The 16,734-nt window shown below is 53.6% G+C and overlaps 1 protein-coding gene across 1 annotated transcript in view; it reads right to left on the reverse strand.

Moving 5' to 3' along the window:
• MROH2A (maestro heat like repeat family member 2A) overlaps window positions 1-16,734 on the reverse strand; it is a 44,237-nt gene that overhangs the window by 15,315 nt on the left and 12,188 nt on the right. Inside the window, 16 exon segments of the mRNA XM_068543724.1 lie at window positions 20-115; window positions 914-1,022; window positions 2,913-2,992; window positions 4,029-4,151; window positions 5,323-5,475; window positions 6,648-6,770; window positions 6,940-7,059; window positions 9,362-9,469; window positions 9,827-9,879; window positions 10,118-10,259; window positions 10,819-10,859; window positions 11,841-11,933; window positions 11,936-11,987; window positions 13,832-13,942; window positions 14,255-14,374; window positions 15,317-15,393. Coding sequence (XP_068399825.1) covers window positions 20-115; window positions 914-1,022; window positions 2,913-2,992; window positions 4,029-4,151; window positions 5,323-5,475; window positions 6,648-6,770; window positions 6,940-7,059; window positions 9,362-9,469; window positions 9,827-9,879; window positions 10,118-10,259; window positions 10,819-10,859; window positions 11,841-11,933; window positions 11,936-11,987; window positions 13,832-13,942; window positions 14,255-14,374; window positions 15,317-15,393 — 1,601 coding nt within the window.

Here is a 16,734-nt window from a genome sequence, read left to right on the forward strand (position 1 = left end):
CCTCTGCCAGACAACTCACGTGCACCATCTCCTGCAGCCCCTTGGGGTCCAGCTGCCTCTGCACGAGGCCCTCCATCAGCTGCTCGAGGGCACACAGGGCGTTCACATACAGGGTCTGTGGCCGAGAGAGGGGAGAACTGGGCAGCAATGGGGGCTCACACAGCCAACCACCAGGACTCTGTGCCGGTCCACACCAGGGTGAAGTAGTGTGAGATGGTCTGATAACCGCCCTTTGATTTCTGCTCAGATTGAGTTCTTTATACGTAGCTTCTCATGTGACGTATAAGACAACCTCAAGAGGAGCCCATTTTGCAAAGGAGGAAACCGAATTCCTAGAGCCCAGTTCTCCTGACCCCTCATCCAGGGCCAGGACCTTGAGACACAGATGGCTCCCTGTCCACAAAAGATTTGTCCTGCTTTTTCCACAGCCTTATTGGGAAGCAGCCATGCAGTCAGGGACTACATTTCCCAGGACCCCTTGCATCTAGGTGGAGCCACGTGACTGAGTTCTGGCCAATGGCAGGCAGGCAACACAGCTCATAAATTCTCCAGACCCTCTCTCTCAAGCTGGCTATCACTACCCACAGGGACCTTTGGAGCCATTCACTGGACACAGTGAGGCCTCTGTCAGCCCAGGTCCCTGAAGAACTGCACGAAGCAGCCCCCTCTCCACTGCTGCTGCCAACTGGACTTCACTTGAGTGACAAATACACTTTCATCTTGTAAAACCATGAAGATCTCGGAGTTTATCTGTTACAGCAGCTAGCATCACCTTACACTTACTGATAGAGCCTGCTGCACTTTGCTGCCTCTGACCACTCACAGGTTCAGGATGGGAGCTCTCGGCACTGCTCATGTTAATGTAAACTTCTAAGTCCTGACCCAGAAGATGAGGTGGCCCAGAGGGACCTACCTTAATGGACTCATTGTTCCCTCCTGGGGGCTGGAGAGAAATGACAGAATGTATACTAATATCCATCAGGTCACTGTTTTCCTCTGTGGAGTAGAAAGGCTTCAGTTTGCTAGGGAAAGAAGTGACAGGAGGAGTGGTCAGTGCAGAGGTGAGACCCTGCCACCCTCTGCCCAGTCTGGGGTGCAGAGGCATGTCACAGAATGAGGGAGAAGCCAGCTTCTCTGGTTGGGGGTTCAGGCAACCCTCTCTCCCCAAGGGCCCCGGCTCCACCCACCGGTGGCCAGGGGCTGTCTGTGATTGAGCGGGAGACGCAGGGGTCCAAGGCCACCTCTCTCCTTGTTGCCTGCTCTGAGTCTCCCCCTGTCCTATTCAGAACCATTCCACCGGTCCTCACTGAACCACAACCATAGGCTCTGCCTGCCAGGATGGTCCCGGCCCAGGAGTTTTCAACTGTAATACCTGGGCCAGCAGCAGCAGCACCTTGGAGCTTATTAGAAGCGCAAATGCTGTGGCTCCACCTCAGAGCTACTGAATCAAAACCTCAGGAGTGGAGCCCAGCCACGTGTGTCTTCACAAACCTTCAGGGCTGGTAGCTAGCTGCTTGATGCACACTAGCCCATTCTCTCTTTCTGTCCCCGTCATAGATAGATCTCAAGCCTACGTGCACATTAGACTCATAGGAGGGCTTTTTAAGGGGCCCAGGGGCCATGCCTGGCTCCAGGAATCCTTATGTAAAGGTCTGCGGTGGGGCAGGGTGTCGGAATTGTTACAGGTTCCCCATCGGCTCTATTGTGCCTCCTGTATTTCACCCTGCTGGGACCTCCAGCTCCTTCCCAAATCCAGTAATTTTTTTTAAGCCCAGGTCAAAAGTCAAAAGCCAACTCCCACGCTAAGCCCCTTGACAGCCCATCAGCTGAATCACATCTCGTTAGTAGCCCCCTTTTTGGTCTTAGATTTTTTCCTTTGTGGTTCACCTACAAATACTCAGCTCTGACCTATAATTCCTGTGTATGCGTTTCTTATCTCCAAGTCCCTAAACGGATGTATGTGAATTTTATTTAAAATCTGCCTAGGGCTTCCCTGGTGGCACAGTGGTTAAGAATCCGCCTGTCAATGCAGGGGACAGGGGTGCGAGCCCTGGTCCGGGAAGATCCCACATGCCGCGAAGCAACTAAGCCCGTGCACCACAACTACTGAGCCTGCGCTCTAGAGCCCACGAGCCACAACTACTGAGCCCACGTGCCACAACTACTGAAGCCCGCACACCTAGAGCCCATGCTCTGCAACAAGAGAAGCCCCCGCTCACCGCAACTAGAGAAAGCCCGCACACAGCAACAAAGACCCAACGCAGCCAAAAATAAATAAATAAAATAAAATCTGTGCACCCTTTTAAAGCAACACATAGTTCTGCTATGTGCCGAATATGAATATGAATATGAATCTGCCCCAATAGAAGAATTCCTAGCAATGACCCAGCCACTTCAAATACTCATCTTACAAACGCCTAACTTCTTCCCACTCCCCCTGCCCCACCAGTGGATGGGCAATTCCAGGAAGGCAACCATCAGGCATTCTATTACTCTGTATTAACTGTATCCATACCGTATCAATAAACAGACTTCTTGACTGAGCCCAACCCGACTTGAAGGATGCCATCTCCTGGCTGTGCTAGTCTGTGTCACTGTGTGATTTCTAGCTCAAAACATCCCCTGATGGACCAAAGAACAACCCACCCACCTGCCATTCACCTCCCAATCCAAGGAGAAGGGCCCAACTTGAAATATTGCTGAGAATTATTAAAAAAAAAAGAGCAGGTGGAAGCAGACCCCCATCTCCTAGGAAGACCCACTGTCCCAGGAGCTGCCACCCAAGACTCCAGCTACGAAGGCAAGGGAGGGCAAAGGAGGTGCAACCTCCCCAAAAAAGCACTGAGGGGTTGTCTCAGATTTTACCTCCACCCCAGAGAGGTGCTTGGGGCCTGGTTAGGGGCCCAGCTCACCTCAAGTACGAGAGGGCATCCATGGGCATGGTCCGCACTGGAGAAACCAGGCTGTCAGTTGGTTCTGCCTTGATGATCGCCTGCCCAGACAGTAGGGCAGTGAGCCGTCAAGCCACCCAGAGTCTCAGGATGGGCAAGAGAGTGGCTTGGGCCCACAGTGACCACGATGGCAGCTGCACTCCCAGGGTTAGAGCCAGGAGGACCTGACATTGTATGACGGGCTCTAACACCCCATACCGCCTCCATTCTTGTTACCATCAGTTGGTCTTTGACATTTTAGGGGAGGCAGCAAAGTCTCGTGGAAGGAGTCGGGCAAAGATGTGCCGATGCTTCTCACTCAGGTCTGGCATTTACTGATGCCTTGGGCAGATCACTTCCCCCTCCTGAGCCCTGATGTACAAAATGAAGACTTGGGGGCCTGGTTCACAGGGCTGGGCCAGACTGGCGTGAAATTACACGCGCGTGTAGCTCTCAGCCCCGAGCAGGAGCCTAATGAATGTTTGTTTCCTTCTCAGCGCCTCCTGTTCTACCCACATCTCTCTTCCATCCAGGCTGCTTCCAACGCAGCTGGAGCGGTTTCCAGGGGCCAAGACATGCAAGGGAGTGGGGAGGCCTGGGGAAGAGGGATACTGGTCGCCCCACAGCCTCCTCGGCCCCTGTCACCTCCTCTTGCCTTTGGACAGTTGACACTTTCTAGATCTTAACAAAGTTCTGTGCAAAAATAGCTTTGTCCTGCTTACAGCACAGCCCTGTCTCCTGGTCCCGCCTATGGAGAAACCTCAGGGCTGAGCCCGTGGGCCTCTGTCTCCCAGCCCTGAACCAGCCACCTCGGGGGCAAATCAGGGCCCAAGACGGGAAGGGTCTTCAGCTCTGGCTTCCGGAATGTTTCCTGGCCATGAAACCCTTTATCGGACATACGAATGTCATACCCAGAACTCCTTCAGTTGGATCAAAGCAGAACTGAGACAGGAGGGGCTTCAGAGACCCCTGCCTGCCGCCGTGTGCCTCCGATGCTCTCAGGACCTCTGACCAGGGGGGAGCCGGTCGGCAGAGTGAGACCCCCCAAACCGCCCAGGATGGAGGAAGCCCCCCCCCCCGCCCCCCGACCCAGCTTACCATGATAATGCCAGTAAGGGTCGCCTTTGGGGCAAATTGGAAGTCCTCCAGGTCCTTGATGTTCTTGACAGCGTCGGTGACCTGCACCACACTCTTCATGAAGGCCATTTTGAGGCAGATGTCCTGTGCCCAGACCATGACAAGGGGCAGGGAGGAGCAGGCTGTGAGGGAGCCCCGAAGACCCCAAGCCCCAGCGTGCGCTCCCGGACCCTGCGGCCGCCTAGGACGCTCCTTCCCCACGCCAAAGAAGAGGCGGTGTCAGGAGCGCTCTGAGAGATGGCTAGCCCCATTCTGTCTTTCAGCCACCTGGCGGGGACGTGGGCCAGGTGCCGGACAGGGCATAGCCCTCCAGTGCCCCCCAGAAGGTGCTGCCTCCCCGAAGCCCTCCACGCTGTGCCCGAGGACAGCAAGGCCGGTCAGGGGACACCTTCACTGACCAGGGGCTCTGAGCCCTGTGGGTCACCACAGAGGCAGAATAAGTTATGGACATCAAATCGTTTTTGCTTTTAAGGCAGGAATGAACCCTGAGGACATTATGTTAAATGAAATTAGCCAGTCACAAAAGGATGAACACTGTGATTCCAGTTATACGAGATGCCTGGGGTGTCAAATTTATAGAGGCAGGAAGCAGAAGGGCGGGGGCGGGGGCGGGGGCTGGGGAGGCGGAACGGGGAGCTCGTGTCAGGGGGACAGAGTTTCAGTTTAGGAAGACGAAGAGTTCTGGAGATGGATGGTGGTGATAGTTGCACAACAGTTTGAATATGCCTAACACCAATGAACTGCAAGCTTAAAAATGGTTATGATGGCAAATTTCACGTGATGTGTTCTTTACCACAGTTTTCAAAACAATAATGATAAAGTCATTTCTCCTTTATTCTCTGTGTTTTCTCCTCCTTGCCTTTCCAAGAAAGTAGCCAGTCCCTTTGCATCTCTGAAGACAAGCCCATTCTTGTCCCTTATGAAAGGGCTTGGGTCAGGTGTCAGGGTGGAGGGCAGAGGTGAGGGAGGGAGTGCGAGGGGCTGGGAAGAGTGAGGGGCTTGTCCTGTGACTTCAGGCACCCACAAGCATCCCACCCAGTGCTCGGGGGAGGGCTGCTCCCCCCTCCCACTGCAGCAGAGAATAGCATAGATTGGGGCAATGGGCTTCCCAAATGCCGGGTGTCAGGTAGGACTCCTGGCTCTCTCCTGGGTGGGGCTGGCAGTGCCCAGGTAACGATGCAGAGCGACTCTCCGCCAGCCTGGCTCAAAGAGGGCATCCCCTGGGCACTGTGGGTCCATGGCGTCCGGGGGTTACCTGGCAGCTGCTGGAGTAGTGGTGAATGATCTTAGCAGTGATGGGGTTGTCCACGTGGGTGAGGAGCATCTGCGGGTGGCAGTATGAGGCCACGCAGCTGTACATCACCATGAGGGCACCCTTCACTGTCTCCCGCCTCCAGGGATGGTCCTTCTATGAGGCCAACGAGAAGGGGAAGAACAAGTGTGTTTGGGGGGGGAGGGGGGAAGGGTCTGTTCCTTCAGTTTTTTCCTGGGTGCCTGAAATGCTCACTCATTTATTCATTCATTCAACACATCTTTATTGAGCACCTACTATATGCTACGTCCTGGCTGTACAGTAATGAGCAAGTCAGACCAGGGCCATGACCGCCCATTAGCAGGGGGTTTGTGTGGAACCCCTAAACAGAGGCTGCTGTGTCCTCCTTCACACCTTCACCTGACAAGCGTCTACTCTGGGCCAGGGGTTCCTGTGTTGCTGGGGATCCAGTGGGAACAGAGAGCCTCAGCCGTGCTCTCCTGGGAGGAGGTGCTAGAGGCCACCCAACCCACCGTGGAAGGAGGGGAAGGGTTGCCCATGCTCTCCAGGCCTTTAGTAGAAGTAATCCAGGGCTTCCCTGGTGGTGCAGTGGTTGAGAATCTGCCTGCTAATGCAGGGGACACGGGTTCGAGCCCTAGTCTGGGAAGATCCCACATGCCACCTAGTTGCAGAGCAACTAGGCCCGTGAGCCACAACTACTGAGCCTGCGCATCTGGAGCCTGTGCTCCGCAACAAGAGAGGCCACAGTAATGAGAGGCCCGCGCACCACGATGAGGAGTGGCCCCCGCTTGCCGCAGCTAGAGGAAGCCCTCGCACAGAAACGAAGACCCAACACAGCCAAAAAATAAATAAATAAATAAATAATAATTAAAGGTGCTAATAATTAAAAAAAAAAAAAAAAAAAGAAAGCAGTTTCTTAAAAAAAAGAAAAAGAAATCCAGGCCTCAGGTCCCACTTTGTGGAGAAGCCGAAGAAGAAGCCTGGACACTCCCAATTCTCTCCTTCCAAACTACCAGACCCCCAGGGCAAGGGTCCAGGGTCAAGGCCAAAACCTTGGAGGCATCGCTGACTCCAGGAGGTTGCCCAGTGGGGGCTCAGCCAGCCCAGGGCACTGTGCCCTGTGGCTGGGAGGGGCAGCCTCCAGAGGCTGGCCACTGGCTGCCTGGGTCCAACTCCCCGCTTCACTTTGGTGAAGGAGACACAGAGGGGAATTTCTTACTGAGATCTAGTAAGAGCCTTGGTTGGGGGCTGAGAACACTGCTCCAAGAGGCCTCCAGAGACCTGATTATGGAGCAAGGGTGACTTACCCGCCCAGCGCCCATCTGCCAGGACTGCTCTGACTCCTGGATCCTGTCCTCAGAGTCGTGAAGCACGTTCAGCACCGCCTTCACCTGGCCCCGGGCACACAGGCCAAAGCACAGAATCACACCCTGCAGGGAGACCCAGCCGGGCGGGGTGAGGGTGGCGGGCCAGGGGGCCGGGGAGGACCCCCCATACACACACACACAGGTGAACACACGTGCACGCACACACACACCCGTGCACACGTGCGCACACCATGTCCGCCGAAGGTCCAGAGGGGACTGCGGGCGCCCTCACCTCCCGGTCGAAGTCGTTGCTGTAGTCCGTCTTGTCCAGCAGCTCCAGCAGTAGCACCTCTACCTTGTCAGCCTCCAGACCCGGGGCCAAGGTGAAGCCCAAGGCCCGGTACAGAAAGCCCTGGCGAGACAGAGGGAGAAAGGGAGCTTCAGGCCTCCTGCTCTGCCCTCCAGGGTCACTGCCATGGGGAGTTCACTACCCATTCCTCCAGATTACCTCACAGTCAAGGTTAGAATACCTTCATCACCCAAAAAAGAAACACTGTACCCACTGGCAGCCACCCCACATCTCCCTAGTCCCCGGCAACCACTCATCTACTTTCTGTCTCATTAGATTTGCCTATTCTGGATATTTCAAATAAGTAGAATCATATACTGTGTGGTCCTTTGTGCTCCTTTGCATCTGGCTTCTTTCATTTAGCACAGTGTTTTCAAGGGCCATCCTTTTTGTACCATATATTAGTACTTCATTCCTTTTTACGGCTGAATAATACTCCATTGTATGGATATACCACATCTTGTTTATCCACTGATGAACATTTGAGTTTTTTCCACTTTTTGACTATATGAATAATGCCACTCTGAACATTTATGTACAAGTTCCTGTGTGGACATATGCTTTCATTTCTCCTAGGCCTATATAATTAAAGAGTGGAATTGCTAGGTCATATTGTAACTCTATATTTAACATTTCAAGGAAATGCCACACTGTTTTTCGAAAACACTGCACCATTTTGTATTCACACCAGCAATATATAAGGGTTCCAATTTCTCCATATTCTTGCCAACATTTGCTATTACCTGTCTTTTTGATTATAGCCATCCTTGTGGGTGTAGAGTAATAACTTGATGTGGTTTTGATTTGCATTTCCCTAATGGTAATGATCTTGAATATTTTTTCATGTGATTACTTGCCATTTGTGTATCTTTTTTGAAGAAATGTCTATTCAGATCCTTCTCCCATTTTTAAATTGGCTTATTTATCATTTTATTATTGAGTTATAAGCCTTCTTTATATATTCTAGGTACAAATCCCTTATCAGGGACTAGATTTGCAAATATTTTCTCATTCTGTGGGTTGTCTTTTCACTTTCTTGATGGTGCCATTTTCAGCATGAGTTTTTAGTTTTATGATGTCCAATTTATCTATTTTTTCTTTCATCACTTGTGCTTTTGGTGTCATTTCTCAGAATGGTTTGCTCAAGCCAAGGTCATGAAAATTTATGTTTATGTTTTATTCTAAGAGTTTTATAGTTTTAGCTTTTATATTTAGGTCTATGATTCATTTTGAGTTAATTTTTGTGTACGGTATGAGGAACAGGTCCAACTTCATTCATTTGTAAGTGGCTATGCAGTTTTCCCAGCATCATTTGTTAAAAAGACTATTCTTTCCCCCACTCAATTGTCTTGGCACTCTTGTTAAAAATTAGCTGACAGTAAATGTGTGATTTATTTCCAGACCCTCAATTCTATTCCATCAATCTATTATCTATCCTAATGCCAGTATCACACTGTCTGGTTTACTGTAATTATGTAAGAAGTCTTGAAATTGCAAAACCTGAGACCTCCAACTTTGTTCTTTTTAAATCATAACTGTGTTGGCTATTCTGGGCCCCTTATATTTCCCTATGAATTTTAGGATCATCTTGTCAATCTCTGGTGGGTACAGGCCAGCTGGGATTATGGTAGGGGTCATGTTGAATCTGTAGATAAATTGGGGAGTGTCACCATCTTAAAGATATTGTCTTCCAATCCATGAACATGAAATGCTTTCCATTGATTGAGACCTTCTCTGATTTTCAACAATGTCTATAGTTTTGTAAAGACTCTTTTACAATGAAATATACACATGTGGTGGTCATGAGCCAGTAGCTGGATGCGTCAGGGGTGAGAAACTAATCTGCAGGGTGGGGGTGGGGATGGGGATGGGCGTGCAGCAGGGTTTGATAGAAGGTGTCCTGCTCCTCTACCCCCCTCTACCAAAGTTGGGGGTCCAGCTCCAAACCCCAGCTTGCCCACATTTTTGTTCCGCCTCTAGGCCTTATCTTCTTCCCCCTCTGGCCTTCTGTGGTTCAGTGTCATCCTCATCCTTCTCACTATTTACCAAAACTCGTTCAGACATCTCACTCCTTGCCTGTTGCCCCTGCTACGACAACACTTCAGGCGGGAAGTGAGGTGAGAAGAATGGGGAAGCTGGTGGCTGGAGGAGAGATTGCCAGCTCCAACAAAGCAGGTTCTTAAGCAAAAACAAAACAGAACAAAACACTAAAAGCCACTGATCTAGACCAGCCAGCCATCTCTCCTCCCAGGACCCTGTAGACAGCCACAGATACAGCTGGTCTCACACCCAACGTGACCCTCTCCAGCTTTACTGTCCCTGGAGTCCCCTCCCTGTCTGAACTTCCCTGCCTCTGGGAACCAACCTTCTCTAGGGAGGGGCTGTCAAAGCTCTCGATCTGGTTGTTCAGCTCTTTGCTCAGATGCAGGCTCCAGTTGGAACCCCAAGTCCTCCTGAGGGAGTTTCTCAGAAACTGGGGAGGCAGAAGACATTGGTGGGCAGTGCTCCAGGAGGGCTGTGTGACCTTGAGTTGTGACTCACCCTCTCTAGCCCTCTTCCCCAGTCTCTGGACCCACACGGCCCTGATCCAGCGCCAGTGTCCTGTGGGCTTGGGGACTGGCGGGCAGGGTGTCACCCTGCGCTGCTTCGCTGGGCTCTTGGTTCCCCAGGGTGGCTCATCTGCTGTGGACACACCTGTACTCCCCCAGTCTTCTGATAGAAGGAGACTGTGTCCCTTAGAGGCTCCTAAACTCCCCACAGGCCAACCCCACAGAGACTCCCACCACCACCATCTCCCCACCCCAGCCTCAGCAGGTGGGATCACCTCTACCGGGATCAACTTGTCCTCCCATGTCTCCTGGTTCCACGTAAACTCAGTGTGTTCTGCAGAAAGAAGGGCCACGCATGCTCGCCTCTCCTGCCGCTCCCCCCTGGGGCCACCTAGTCAGCCCGGCGACTGGGGTCCTCACCACATGCCGCATTTCCCTCCCCACCTTCCCAAGGACCAAAAGAGGCAGGGCCAGCCACCTGGAGCCCGGGGTCCTGTTGCTCAGGCCACATGATTAGTACCCGGCATGTACACTGAGGGGGCTGACTCGGGCGTGCACCCCAGGCACCTCACCTTCCAGGTACTTGACCAGCAGGGGGATCTCCAGCTCCCACGTGTCGGCCATGGAGGGGGCGATGCTCTGGCTCAGGGTCCTCAGAAGGTTGAGCATGGCGATCCCGCGTCCCTCCCCCTTGTAGGGGGACGGCATCAGCACCTGGAGGGCACCGAGACTCCAGTGGGGCCCCGCCCGGGCTGGACAGCCCCAGGCCCCTTACTCCCCAACCTGGGGCCTCATGGTCTGTGCTCATAAAGGGAGAGTTGGACGGGATGGGGGGTTTTCAAGCAGAGCTCTGAAGATCTCCAGGATCAGAGTATCCCCGCAGAGGATGCTGCAGGCAGGAAAGGAGATGAGGGGCAAGACCATGGGCTCCCCCCCCACCCCAGCTTCCATGGAGCATGGATCAGTGTCCAGAGTCAATACAAGGAGGAGGAGGCACGGGTGCAGGACTGAGCTGACCCTGGGGATGGGCAGGCTATCGACAGTGTCCTGCGGATGCTTTGGGGCCATTCAAAGGCCAAGCAGAGAAATCTGGGAGCATACTGTCCCTGCCACATGTACGCCAGAGGGACAACAGGGACCTGGAAAGCTCTGTCCTGCCAAGTGTCCACCTCCCTCCTCTCCCTGGAGGCCGTAAGAATTAGGAGCTCAAGGGAGAGGCAGCACAGGACACAGCTGTGGCCAAGCCAGGGCACAGCTCACGTGCGCCACTCACCAGGAGACGGGCCAGCAGTTTCTGCGGCACAGGCAGATCCACTGAGGAGGAGAAGATGCGACCCCCGCTGAAGCTGCCCTGCTCCCGTGCCCCTAGGGCTGCTTTACCCTGCCAAGCGCTTCCCCACAGCATCGCATTGCCCCCTGAATGGAGGATGCGTCAGGATGGGGGATTCTCCATAAAGGACGTCACTGTAACTGGCTATCTTGGGAAGAAGAAGCCTAGTGCTGCAGGCTGGGGCTTAGAAGATACTGTTTTCAAGACAGCCCACTTTGTAGTAGACACAAGGACCGGCCGTGAGAGTGTTTGTCTCCTACTGTGAACCTTGGCCTTGTCGAGCCAACAGTAACTAGACACCCACCCCCCTCACTTCACCTTCCTCTTCAGGCTCTGCGAGGTAACGAGCCCGTGAGAAGCAAGCTCACAGCACTCGGACCAGTGGGCAAGGGAGGGCCAGGCCGGCTGAGAAGTCGCAAAGGGGAGGGAGGTGATGCCCGGAGAGGCCCCAGCCCAGCTGGGGTGAGGGCATGAGGAAGACCTCAGGGGTTGTCCTAGCTGGCCGCTCAGAGCAGTCTCCGCCCTTCGCCACTGCCGTGTCCTATAAGGCTCCCAGCCACCTGCGGTCGCCGGCCACGCCCGTCCACAAGGCCCCGGGTCCGCGGGAGCAACCCCCCTGGGACAACGGTGTCACCCGTACGGAGGTCAGCCTAGCCACTTTCTCGTGAGCCTGGTGTTAACGGTGCTCCAACCGGGGGGGCCCCTGATGGGGGTGGTCTCAGAGGACTGGGATGGGACCTGCTCCCAGGGTCCCAGAGAGCTCACACCTGGAGAAAGCCGGAGCCAGGAGCCCTGCAGGCGGGGTCTGGGCCGGGGGCACGGGCCAGGGGATGGGGACGCGAGGAGTGGACTGCCGGAGGAAATCTGTACGCTTTTAACCTCCTCAGATATGGCCTTGGGCCTGGCTGTGTGGGCTCCGGCCCCACGTGCCCACCCGCAGCAGCCGGCCCAGGGGTGCTGCCCACCGTGCCTGCCCTTGCTGGTCGCGTTGGCTTCCCCGTCCCCGGCGTGGAGCTGGCGTCCTGCCAGGCTCGTGAGACTGAGGCAGATGGGGGTCTGGCCTCGGTGTGATCCGTCTCCATGATGTAGCACAGGAGCCTCACCCAAAACTCCTGGGGGGCGGGTACGGGGGGCAGGATCAGCCCGGGCCTCCCACGGCCCTGTGAGGAGACGGGGCGGGCTCCCCCTGCAGTGTGGCCTCACCATCGCTTCTCCAGAACCGCACTCTGACCAGCTGACCGCCTCAGCCCTGCCCAGCTCTGCTGCCAACTCCGGTCCCTGCCAGGGCCGTCTAAGCGACACCCACCTGCCGTGGCCGAGGGGGTCAGCGAGTCCTGGGCACCCAACCCCCATGCCTGCTGGCCTCACTCCAACCCCACACCCATCATATCCTCTTTGACCAGCACCCTCCCCCTAACGCCAAACCCTCTAGAGGTGCACACTGGGCAGACAACCCAACCATGCTTGCCTACTGTGATGGTCAGTTTTTATGTGTCAACTTGGCAAGTGAAGGTACCCAGGTATTCAAACACTAATCTAGGTGTGGCTGTAAAGGCATTTTGTAAATCTGATGAAAGTGCATAATCCATAAAGGAGGTTAGTCTGGATAACATGAGTAGACTTCATCCAATCAGTTGAGAGCAAAACACAGGTTTCCCTGAAGAAGAAGACAGTTTGCCTCAAGACTGCAGCCTCTGCTACTGCATGAGCCTCCAGCCTGCTGGCCTGCCCCCCTAAATTTCAGACTTGCCAGCCCTCACAAATGCATAAACCAATTCCTTGAAATAAAGCAAATGATATATTGATATATATCTCCTACTGGTTCTGTTTCTCTACAGATGCTTAGAGCTGTGTCTCTAGTCCTCCAACTTCACCCTGCCATCTCCCCTCTCCTCAGATGATCACTGAACACCCCCAGTGACCCTGGCCCCCCTTAGCCCCACTCCCACCCCTAGGAGTCAGGGGTGAGCGCCTGTGCTAATGACTACAAGTGAAGTTGCTTGACCTGTCCTAGCCACCGGGACGAGAATCCCCAGCTCCTGGGCTCCCCCAGGGAGGCAGCATGATGAGCTAGAAAGAGCACTTTAATCCTGGCTCCACTGTTTGCCAGCTTGGAATCCTTGAGCCACTTAATGAGGCCCTCTGAGCTTCAGTTTCCTCATCTACAAAAGCAGGGTAATAATAATAGACCTCACCTCACAGGGTTGTTGGGATAATTAAATGAGATTCTACATATTACGCACCTAGTACAATACCTGCTATATGTAGGTGCTCAATGGATTGTAGCCTTATTATTACTATTACTATTATTTCTATAATTAAGATAAGCTGCCCCTGGATGGGGAGCATCGAGGCCATGGCCTAAAAAAGAGTGGATATATGTATACGTATAACAGATTCATTTTGCGGACAATGATCCCCTCCGTATGCTGTCGTGGTAAATTTTTCTATCTTATTGCTATGTCACATTGTATTGCAATTAAAAGTCGGCACGTTTGTTTCCCCTAAAGCCTGTGAACAACTTGGGGGTCATACTGAGCCTTTCCAGTGTATGCCCTGGTGTCTTTCACATAATAGGAACTCACTGAATGTCTGGAGTTAAACCACTAAAATCACTTGTTTACACATACACGTACACACATGCATGCACGTGCACACACACACACACACCTCGACTGAAGGGACTTCAAGGTAATGGACACATTTCAAGCACTAAGTCAACTGATACTTATTAGGCTTTCTGTGTGCCAGGCACTGCCCTGTTCCCATCAAGCACCTGGATCTTGAAAGACAAGAGCTCAGGTAATTGAAAGCTCAGGGCCCCCCAGTCATCCCAGGTAGTGGGAATGGGAGAAGCAACAGTGCAGAACTCTGGGCCTGTGCTATTCCCCCCAGCCCGGAGCACTGCAGACATGAGCTACCAGTTCCGGCATGCCAGCCCAGTGGGCCAACTCACCTTGGTCATCGCACTGACAGAAGAGGTTATGATCCTCACGGTGTCCATGGTGACCTTGTGGACCATCTCCTCCTCCAAGTTCCTCTGATAAAAGCTCTCCCGGCGATGTGCCTGGAAGACAGAATCGAGGGGTCCCTGCTTGTGGGCTGGCAGGGGCTTGTTGTGGTCTTGGCTGCGGTTTCCTCACCCCCCCACGAGGCTTGATGCCCAGATGCTGAGTCTCTGGGAAACCCAGAGCTGTGCACACGTTTCAGTATTCTCTAGACTCCTGCGGCTTACTGTGTGTGTCTGTGTCCTTGCGTCATGAAGGTACACACATGCAGGTTCAAACCCCGGTACACTGAGCAGCACACTTTCCTCAACGCTGTGGAAACCATTTCCAGAGTCCAGTTGCTCCACCATCTGCATGGCAGGGCCACTCACCAGCTTGTAGGTGGACAAGGTCAGCTGCACAGACACGTACTTCAGGCCCCAGCCTCTGATCCTGTCCTGGAAGCCGGACAGGGCCAACTGACCGATGATACAGAGAATAGCCATCCTCACCTGAGGGGACAGGGCACGGACACGCTGGGGGTTAGAGGCTGGGGATCCAACACCCAATCCTGTGACATGAGACAGCCAGGAACTGAGGGTGCTCTGGTCTGGAAGGGGCCTCAGGGGCCACCTGGCTACTGCCCGCTCTGTCCACCACCCCGTCTCATCCGGGGGTGCCACTCGGCAGCTCACACGCCCAGGAGCCTCATCTGAGCCCTTCAGAGACACGAGCGCGCTCCCTTCTCCGTAGGCGCCTCCAGCCTCGGGCAGCCCCGGTGAGGACAAGCTGACTCTTCTCCTGGGGCTCATATGTGGCGGTGACACAGAAGCAGCCTATTCCCTCTCCCCCTGACATCCTCCAGGTATTGAAGGCAGCTCCGCCTACGTCTCCAGCCCTGTTCCCGTCCCCATTTGTGCAGACCCTCGCCAGCCTGGATCTCCCCTCCCTGGGACAGAATGACTCCACAGCAGCCCTCAGGGTCTCTATTCAGAAGCAAAGCTAGACGCCAGGGGGCCATGGCTGCAATGGAGCCGGGCCTGTGGTTTTTAGCCTTTATTTGACAAGTTGCTTTTTTCAAATGTGGTAAAGACCCTAGCCAGCCAAGCAGCTCAAGCTGATGCTGGGTTTGCTCGGCCTCTCCTCTGTCCAGGGTGGTGTCTGAGACCCTTGGCTGGAAAACTCCAGGTCCCTGGTGATAGGGAGGGGTCTCAGGAGTGGGACCACAGCTCTGATGGGCCTCACTCACTCCCAGCCGTACTCAGGGCTGGCTGGGAAGGTAGGTTTTCCATCCAAGGGCCTTACTAGAGGAGGCAGCCAGGGCTCCACCCACAGAGCTGGAGGGGAAGGCAGGCGGCAGCTAATAGAAGAACACCCCACTCGCCACCAACTTCCCTCCGCTTGCCCAGCAAAGGCCCCGACCTGCACCCCTTTCTGGGGCTCTGCCCCGTTACCTTGGGCCGGGTGTCGGAGAGTGTGTCCTTGACCACCCGGATGGCCAGGTGGATGGTCCTGATATTCATTCTGGGCTCTGAAAGAAGAAAACTCACCTGGAGGTCCGCTGGCCTTAGGGCCAGGCTCTGAGGAGTTGCCAGAAGCGGCGAGGCCTTGCCCGCCACCCTCCACGGGAGCCAGGGCTCGGGGTCCATGTCACCCTCCTGAGAGCCTCCGACTCATCCCCCCGAGCTCAGGGGCACTTCCCTCAGAAGTCACCCTGGCCACTTCCCGGTGCTCTCAACACTCTCCCCACCCCAGCCCAGGGGGACGTTGTTTTCATGCCTCACTCCCTCAGCCTCTGCTCTGTGTGTCTCTTTGGAACCTAGTGGACCCTCCTTGAGGGCAGGGCGGGGTCTCCCCCAAGAGCTCTTTAGTCCCCTCAGCTGGACACACGGTGCTGGACACACAGCAGGCACATGGAGGCTGCAAAGCCCAGCTATGGAGAGCCTGGGCTCCGGTGCCAGGCTGCCTGCACTCAAACTCCGGCTTCACCGCATTCCAGCTGTGTGACCTCAGGTGAATTACTTAGCCCCTCTGTGCCTCAGTTTCCTCACCTGTAAAAGGTGGATACTAAGAGCACCTCCCTCACAGGGCCGCTGTGAGCAGTAATGAGTTAACACCGGGTCTGGTGCACAAGAGGGCTGTGTGTTTGCTGGATGTAGGGCTGATGACCGCACACCCGATGGAAGGAGGAAGAGTAAGGGAGGTGAGAAAGAGCAGGAGAAGGTTCTGGAGAGGTTGGTATGGACGGAATTAGAGTCAGGCTGCGCTCAAGGCTAGGCATTACTAGAAGTCAATGCTGCTGGAGGAAAAAGAGGAAATGAGGTTGGGGTAGAAGGTGGCAGGTATTCAGGCACCAAAGAATCTAAAAAAGAGTGGATATATGTATACATATAACAGATTCATTTTGCTGTACACCTGAAACTAACACAACATTGTAAATCAACTACATCCCGATAAAAATTATAAAAGAGAAAAAAAGAAAGGGAGAATGTTACAATTTAAAGTTTTTATCTCCAAAATGGAAAACTTTTTTCTGATTATAAAAATAGTATTTGTTCATTGTAAAATCAAAATAAAAGATACCCACCCTTAACAGTTTGGGTGTATCCTCCTAAACTCATTTATGCATAAACACCTAGACTTCTTTCACATAACCGAGGTCATGCTATATATTCTGACCCATACTGTATTGTTATACTTAATATATAAAGGGCAGCTTTTCCATGAGAAAGTATAGATTGTATAAGATTCCATATGTTGCTATACTATCATTAATTCCACCAATTCCTTATAGAAGAACATGTAGGTTGTTTTTAATGTTTGGCTTTTATGTCCAATGTTATAATGAACATCTTTATCCCGTTGCTTTTGG

Source organism: Eschrichtius robustus, chromosome 5 (genome assembly GCF_028021215.1).
Source record: "Eschrichtius robustus isolate mEscRob2 chromosome 5, mEscRob2.pri, whole genome shotgun sequence".
Classification (NCBI taxonomy): Eukaryota; Metazoa; Chordata; class Mammalia; order Artiodactyla; family Eschrichtiidae; genus Eschrichtius; species Eschrichtius robustus.